The sequence below is a fragment of the Montipora capricornis genome, chromosome 1, assembly GCF_036669925.1.
Source record: "Montipora capricornis isolate CH-2021 chromosome 1, ASM3666992v2, whole genome shotgun sequence".
In the NCBI taxonomy this organism is placed as follows: domain Eukaryota; kingdom Metazoa; phylum Cnidaria; class Anthozoa; order Scleractinia; family Acroporidae; genus Montipora; species Montipora capricornis.
The window spans coordinates 94,405-103,446 of NC_090883.1; the positions used below are offsets into that span (position 1 = coordinate 94,405).

The window sequence follows — 9,042 nt, forward strand, 5'->3', positions numbered from 1 at the left end:
TGCTGATGCTGTTACAGAAGCACTTGAATTTGTTAGAAATAACCAGGGCAATACCACCGACTACAGCTATGATTCTATGAATGACCAAGAAAATGCAGATTTACAATCTGAAGAGCAAGGTGATTCAGTACCAAATGAGTCGTTTAATGAACAATTACCCACACATCTTGTTTCATCGTCAGAAAGTGAGAATAATTCAAACGTAGGAATAACAATGTACAACCAGCCAACAGAAATAAGTGATGATGAGCTACGGGAATGTGTTAGATCATTGAACAAAAGACAGCGCTATGCTTATGATATAATTCTTGCCTGGTGTAGAAGTAAAGTGAAAAACATGAATAGTCTAAAACCCGAAGAAGTAAAACCAATATATTTATTTATAACTGGTGGAGCAGGTGCTGGTAAAAGTCACTTGATCCAAACAATCTACCACACTGTCACAAAGACTTTTAGACATCCTCCTATGAATCCTGAATTACCTACAGTTCTTTTAATGGCACCTACTGGGGTTGCTGCTATTAACATAGATGGGACAACAATAAACACTGCGTTAGCAATTCCCAAAGAAACAGGTGATAATTTACGTGCAATGTGTGACGAAAAGAAAACACAGATGAGAATGTCGCTAGCTGACCTGAAGTTGATCATAATAGATGAAATTTCTATGGTTGCCAACACTACTTTGCTTCATATCCATCAAAGACTAACAGAAATTTTTGGCACATCAAATGCACACTTGTTTGGAGGCATTAGCATTCTTGTTATTGGTGATATGTATCAACTTCCACCAATACGCAGGAAACCTGTCTTTGCAAATTACAAAAATGATGTGTTTAACCTGTACCACCCATGGCACCTATTCACAATGATAGAGCTTGTTGATATAATGAGACAAAAGAATGACCAACCATTTGCTGAACTTTTGAATAGGTTTCGCACAGCAAGTCAAACTGAAGAAGATATCAAGTGCATCCAATCTAGATCTATTGATCTATCAGATGTTAATTACCCATCAGATGCTCTTCATATTTGGGCTGAAAATAATCCAGTCAATCGACACAATGAAATGAAATTGCACCAAATACCTGCACAGTTGTTCCACCTTAAAGCCACAGATCAGTACCCTGTTAATGTATCACAACAAGCTATTAACAGAATTTTAGCTAGACCCAGGTCTGAAACTGGTGGACTTGATGCTAATATTTCTATAAAGGAAACTGCTAGAGTTATGTTAACCAATAACATTGATATTTCGGATAGACTTATAAATGGTCAACTAGGAACTGTTGTTAGAATTGAAGTAAATAAAAATAATAAAAAACCCACCATCATCTATATAAAATTTGATGATGCCAAAGCTGGCAACAGTTTAATTCAAAAGAGTACTAACAGTTTTGTGCGACAGAATAGAGTTGTACCTATAGAACCTGTCCTAGCAAAAATTAAAATACATCCAAATAAACCTTCTTCTCCCGAGATACAGAGAATGCAATTCCCTTTGACATTGGCTTATGCTGTCACTATCCACAAAGTACAAGGATTGTCACTTAACAGTCTTGTCATTAGTTTTGAGTTGGTCAAACAGAGATCATTCAATTATGGTCAGGTATATGTTGCACTGAGCCGAGCTACCACTTTAAATGGTATTCATATTCTAGGAAAAATTAACAGCAAACATGTGAAAGCAGATCCTCGGGTACATGAAGAATACAAAAGACTACGAGAAATCTCAAAAAGCAAAGGAACTAATGAAAAATATAAGGACAATGCAACGCTCACTATATGTCTGTTAAACATACGATCACTCAAAAAACATAGTGTAGATATCAAGTATGATGCAAACATAAAGAATAGTGATCTAATTGCATTGACAGAAACACAACTTGTACCTCATAGCAATGATACTGACATAAAATCTCATCTTTTACCATTCACTCTCTACCGGCAAGATCATCCTACTGATAGATTTTTGAGTTTGGCACTGTGTACCAGAAGATCAATAGAAACTAAGGAACATGAATACTTTCCACTAGCAAATGCAATGAAATTTGTAATAATTATGAATAGATCAACAACTATGTGTCCCAACTTTACAGAGCTTTTTCTATACCGAAAGAACAACTCAAATATAATAGAGTACGTAAGTCATCTACGAAATATCCTTGGCACTTATCCATTTGACATCATTCTTGGTGATTTCAACATCAATTACTTAAATGATGATAGCATTAGACCATTAAAATCTTTAATGACGTCTCTAGGTTATTCACAGTATGTACAAAATGCAACTTTTGTCTCATCAAGAAACATACTTGATCAAATTTACTTAAAATCAACAAAATTTGCCATCATAGAGAATACTGTAATTAGTGTCTACTACTCTGACCATGATGCCGTTAAAATATCCATAAAATATAACCAAGATACCAGTATTTAAACATTTATATTTATTTTAATTGTCATGCAAAGCATATAATTTATTTATAGCAATAACTGTAAAAATAAAATTTCAATGTAGAAATGTGTCTTGGCAGGAACCATGATGCTGTTAAAATATGCATACACTAGCTATAACTAAAATAATATTATGAAAGTTTTATGCAACGATCTTTTACAATGAAAATGATCAATTTTTCTGGAGATTTTGAAAAAAAGGTGTCATAAAGATGTCGCAAAGAAATCATAAGTTCAGCTAGAACAAAACTGGAAATTCATAAAATCCTAATCTACCATAGTATCCTCAAAAGCATCTACAGCTTGGTGCACCACCTTCATATCTTTGGTAGGTTTCCTCATAAATATTATCAACATTTATCTATATAATTGTTATTATTATATGATATCATATGGATTAAGCAAAGCAAATTAAATTTAAGACTCTACAACCAATGGAGAGAAAACCATGTTACACAATTTTATAATTAATTGTTTTGGATTAGTAAGCAGAGATTTAGATAATCATATGTCAATTAATTTGAAATTATTAAGATAATTTTTTCTAGAAGTTGGTAAATTCTATGAATTCCTTTACCAAAATGGATCATGTTCATATGCCACAAGAATGTCCAATCTTGCCTAAGCACCTGGGGAGACAATCTTTTTTTCTAAGCTAGAATTTCCCATAGCCAGAAAGAGAGACTTGAAAGGTCTGCTGACAAGCATTTTACAAGGCACCACCATATGGTGCCTCACCCCATGCCTGTGCCCTGCACCACAAGTAGGTAAGTTTACACATTATTACCTTTCACCTTACTCAGATATTCTCAAGCAGGACTCTCAATAACTATAAATGACAGGCATGCTTCTCGTATGACATACCAGCTCAGACCACCATTAAAGGAAAACTGAAGGACAAAATCGACAAATTTTCCAACATTTTTTTTAGAAAGCCTAACATAACTGAAGTTAAGTTTGTGGAGTTATTTCTTCTTGTTCCCTGTGTTTTTGTGAGAAAATTACGTTTGAAAATGGGCTTTTCCCGCTTTTTCAACATTTTAAGTGGGGGCTAAAAAACTAAATCAGCCACCTGCTGTGACGTATGATATGGGAAACAGAGATTGCGTAATCAAGAGAAACAAGGTAAACACAAGTACTACTATGGATATTTTCTGTTTCTTTGCTGTTTCTTCGTGGACTCAGTATCAACAACAAACATCAATCTAAATACTGCTTCTATAAGGCGGCGTTCTCGCATGTCTTCCCCATATCATACATCATAAGCTGCAAAAATAACCACTGACTCCTCCAGTCTGAGCTGCAATGCTGATGGCCCAAAATTGGAATAAAAACATTTTTTCAGCTGGAAAAATGATGAATACAACATCATTGTGAATGGTCTAAAGCATAAATCGAAAAATGCTTATTTTTTACCTTCAGTTCCCCTTTAAGAATAAAAATAATAATAATAATAATTATTATTATTATTATAATTATTATGAACTATTATTATTACCATTATTATTATTATTGAAATACCATTTAACAATATTAAATGGTATTATTACCCTTACAATATTTAACAGTATTATTGCAATACCATTAAACAATAAAAGAAATATTTATAAAGCCTACCTTATTTACAATAACAAATACTTATTTATAAAAATAAAATCTGGATTCTTGTTATTAAATATCTTTTTCTCTTTTAGGTGTTAGGATGAAAATTCAATCAATTAGTTATCAGAGGATTGTAGGTAGGACTCTTACTAAAGGAACTCTGATTTCTTTTTTCTTGGTTCGCTTTGCATGTGACATGCTGAAAAATAGTTGTTTCAAAAGTCCCCAGTTGTCTGTTATGTAAATTTCTTTAAAACCAAAAACACTCGAGTTAAACTCACATTCATCTTCCGTAAAAGTTAAAAGTCCTTAAACTTTTCTTATTTGCTTTTTTCTGCAGAAATACAATGTACATCCAACAAGAGAACGATTCTTAGGCTGTTAAGTAAAAACTCAAGTGAAGTTATGATCCTCACAGTTATGAATGCAATCTTAGCAATTGCATAGAGAAGCCTGAAAATTTCAGGATGTCAACAGGGTCTGAACCCATGACCTTGTGATACTGGTGTGACACTCTAACCAACTGAGCCATGACGCCACTGTCTTTGGGAGCTGGTCATTTGTGGATTCAAGTGTTCTCGTGATGAATGAATCAATGAACAAAATGATATATGATCATTACTGATCAAGTAAATGCTCAGCATCCATCTATGACCAGAAACACATGAGCTGATCAGCTCCTGCTATGGTCTGGGATTCCAAAAGATTTATACCAAGAGACTGCAACAGTATCCTGCAAACACCTTAAATCAGAAGCAATGAACCGTTACGCTGGCATACCGGTTGTACTTTGATAAAATCTGACAGTAGAATGAAAATTTGCATAAACATGACCAAGCAACTGCACAGAACATTGATCTTCAATCAGGCCAAGAGAAAGCCTACGAGCAACAAACAAAATTGTGGCCGCCAAAACCACAGAGATTAATTGGCACAAGACAGAATAAAGTCCAAACTCCAAACGCGTTAAGCGGATTTATTCAGTATTACACGCATGTAAGACTTAACTCCTCGACAACATTAAAGCTTGAACAGTTTACCGCGGTCCGAGTACAGTTGTAGGATATCACAAATTTGTCACATAACAATTCCTTTAACGGTTTCTAAACGAAAGGAAAAGTATGGCTTGTATAATGCTTCGAGTAACACACAAATGTCTATCTGAAAACTGACTTACAGAACATGCTTGAACCTCTTCAGATTACAGCAGAGATGCCAACCTATAGATATCTAAAATCTGGAGATTTTTTCCATCCGCTCTCCCCACCCCTCCCCCCTCGATCAACCTACCCACTCCCCCTCCCCTCCTCTGGCCCCCCCCCTTTAAACGCACCAACCCATCCCCCAGCAGCTCCTTCAGAATACAAGAATATTCTGCCGCCATTGTGAATTTGCGGGAAAACAGAGTACTTATGTCAAGAATTTTTATTGGTTAATCGGAGATCCAATCAAACAATCGGTTATATGGCTATGATAGCTAAGGGAAGTCATTTTGTTTAGTTCTATTAACGTGTGTTTGAAACTCAGAGACGAAGAAGTGCATTATTGAAACAATGAAACGAGTTTGAAAACATCGATTTTTTTTTAACTTGGGGATGCAATTTGAGTCTAGAATGGAGAAACGTCTGTGAAAGGTACAGAGTCGTTTTTATCCGGGAGATTTAATGACCCGTACGGGAGACCGGGAGATTCGTTCCGTATCCGGGAGACTCCCGGATAATCCGGGAGAGTTGGCACGTATGTTACAGGTGAAACAGTTAAGTCCGCCAAATGATAAAACAACATGGCAGGCAAACCTGAGCCGTTCGAAACAGGGTGCTAAGGACACAAGTTAAACCGCTGATCAAACGGAATAAATTAGACGCTCCATGAGCGTACGGTAAAGCGCATTTTACTTTTACCTTGATGTTTTGTATACTACAACATAGATCTTTAGAAGTGACGCTTGAACAAATTGGAATGTGATATATCTAAAATTAAGAAGACTGATAACTAGAAAGAATAAGATAAAATTGTAAGATAAATAGATAGCAGTGAAAACTGACCGTTTAGTAAAGACATACTTATTCCAACGTGATGTCTTCTCTAAATGAACGATTATCGTTAATTCTTAATTTGCTTTGAATTTAATATTATCGTTAATTGAAGATTCTGTGTCCCATGATTTGTGGTAGCAGAGAAAATAAGGAAATAAAAAAAGTTATACCGTGGATTGGATTCGAACCCGAAGTTTTTATAGGAACCGCTTCTTTCCGCTTCCGCTTCTTTCCGCTTCACCACTGAAGCATTTTCAAAAAAACGTGTATGTAACTCTGTCATATAATATACTAGGATGAGGAAAAAAGTCGGCAAAGAAGTTGTGGCCCTCCCTTTTGAGAGTTTTAAAACCTCCGACCCTCCTGTTAGTCCATTAATAAAATTGTGACCCTCCCGCAGGACAAAATAGTCGAACGGTTGTTAACAAATAACATTCTATGTTTCTTTTTGCACGTCAAACTTTAATCAATAATAGAGATATCTTGCTTTCCATGTCCTGCACGTTCTACCAGATTTGGTAGTACACAAGATGTCACTGATTTGTAGACCGTCATTGTCGCCGACATCATTGTCGTCATAATCGTCCTTATCACTGTCTTCATCGTTCGTTGTCACTCTCGTCGTAATCTTGATCTGTATCACTTTTCTCGCCGGTATCTGTTGCTTCTTCCTTCCACAAGGAAGCAAGGCGCCAGTACACGGTCCACCAAGAAGCTGAGAGGCTGAAGGCCAAAATCCAACAACTGGATAATGCAAAGAACCCATCCACTGCAGGTTACTTACTGAGGAAGAACCACACATTAAAACCTCACGATAACACCGTTATAAAAATGAACTTAAATCGAATCGAAGAGGCGGAAAAATCTTTGCAACAAATTGAGGAAAAAGTTAAGATAGAGTCTAGAATCAGCAGTTCTCTCCAATGGAAAAATTAAAACTGGCCGAAGAACGTCCCACAGGTTCAACGAGGATGTCATTTCTGTGCTGATCGTGCTCAAGACCAAGCTAGCTATGACTAAATCCAAGCTCACTGAGCTCGAAGCAAAGGCCTCAAATATCTTTCAGGTTGATTATGAACCCTTAAAGAGGAAATCTCGTTCGAAAAAACAGAATAAACACCGCGCTGCAAAACGTAAGGCTGTTCGTACCTCTCAGAGGACGTCAGCGGTTTTGCAAAAGATCGCCCCTGGCTTAGATAGGGACTCTCTTTGCGAAAAAGGTGACATACAAAAATAGATCGTCTTAAATTTAAAACAAAGAGAAAAGAAATGGGCCGAATTATTGGTATCCCAAAATGTCACATCTCAGCTAAGCAGTGACGCGAAGGACTACCTCGCAGGCTTATTAGGCAAGGAAAGTGGTGAAGCAACTAATTCCTTCCTGGTCGACGATAAGAACAAGGATGATGAAGATGATGATGATGTTGCCTGGAGTGAGGAACAAGACGAAAGTGATGATGATGTCTGCAGCGTTTCTGTACTGCACAAACCAGGAGAGGCATCTTCGTCAGATATTGAAGATTATGGTCCATATTGGAATAATTCCTCAGAGTCCATGCCATACCTCGATCATCTTTCAGACTAAATTTCGAATATTTGCGTTTTTCCTGGTTCCTTTTGCTTGGTTTTCTTTTCTTTTCTTCAGGCTTTAGCCTGACTGTATCCTTTGTTTTTAAACCGCCTTTGATATCAAAATGTTTAATAGGCAAGAAAATGCTCCGAAAAAACTGACAACAACGTCGTTATCTTTTGGTGACAGTGTACATGTTTAAATGTTTCTATCAGTGCTGTTTACTGATGACTTTCTCTCATGTTCTGTTTTGAAATTGTAAGAACTTTGCACTAGGAAAAAATTCAGTTGTTATGTGTTTTAGGAAACAGATATGCTTTATAGAGACTTTTTGTAAAACAGTGCTCCATGTTTACATGTGTAATTACATATTAAAACAGATACAGTTGGCTGAAATAAAGAGAATTCTGAGTTTGAAGACTTGAGGTAAATACTTGAGCTAAAAAATGGTAGCCCTTCCCTCAAGGGCATTTTGAAAAAAAAGGCCCTCCCCAAAGTGAGGCTAAAAAATTGTGGCCCTCCCCCCAAACATAGTAGCCCTCCCCCTCCGCTAAATAATGACCGGTCCCTTAAATAGACCTTTTCGGGTTGTACATTTTGTTTTCCCAATACAGATCATGTGATAATACTCAGGAGGCTTGGTCGTTTGTTTTGTTCATTAAAAAGAGTGCATGCAGGCATATTCATGCTTGCATGTTCTCATTTTAATGAATAAAACAAAAGACCAAACCTCCTGGGCTCGGTTGTTCAAAAGCTGATTAACACTAATCACAGATTAAAAATTAAGCAAGGAGTTTATTTCTGTACTCCCACATGCTGTTCAACCTTGAAAGTCTGCAAAATTTTACATTAGAAGAATTCAAGCTTGAGAAATATGAAACAAAAGTTTACGCTAATCCTGGATTAAGTTAATCGGCTTTCGAACAACCGGGCCCTGAGTATTATCACATGATCTGTATTGGGAAAACAAAATGTATAAGCCAAAAAGGTCTATTAAGAGCAAATTAAGAATTAGCGATAATTGTTAATTCAAGGTAGAGAATGGGTTGACTTTTTCACTGCCAAGCTTTTCGTTTGACGTTGGTGTAAGGTGACGTTGAGTAAAATATCGTGATTTATTAGTGAAGGCTTTCGCAAATAATTTATCTGGGAGACATTGACAAATCACCATATTTAAGTGATAATAGAGTTCAATAATTTTTTTCAGTTTTATCATTCGATCATTAAATTTGTTTTTCATAATTCCCATCAATTAAATCACTTTCTTGAAGCTTAGGAAAGCGAAGTGCCATTTTAATACAAGAGCGTGGTTTTACTTATGAATGAGGAGAATATTAGAGGGAGTTTCAATTAAGCGTCGTAAAAGCAAAACCAAAG

At 36.2% G+C, this 9,042-nt stretch overlaps 1 protein-coding gene across 1 annotated transcript; it reads left to right on the plus strand.

The window, feature by feature from the left end:
- Nucleotides 1-496: 496 nt before the first annotated feature.
- LOC138049781 (ATP-dependent DNA helicase pif1-like) lies at nucleotides 497-7,680 on the plus strand. Its single transcript, XM_068896204.1, has 2 exons — nucleotides 497-2,274; nucleotides 7,356-7,680. The coding sequence occupies exons 1-2, from the start codon at nucleotides 497-499 to the stop codon at nucleotides 7,678-7,680; spliced, it is 2,103 nt and encodes a 700-aa protein (XP_068752305.1).
- Nucleotides 7,681-9,042: the final 1,362 nt, after the last annotated feature.

Excerpts from the sequence above, each read along its gene's own strand:
- LOC138049781 (XM_068896204.1), top strand. The coding sequence starts at position 497 with ATGGCACCTACTGGGGTTGCTGCTATTAACATAGATGGGACAACAATA. Across the intron at positions 2,275-7,355 it reads ACGTCTCTAGGTTATTCACA|AGAAAAGAAATGGGCCGAAT; the intron begins GTATGTACAAAA and ends TTTAAAACAAAG.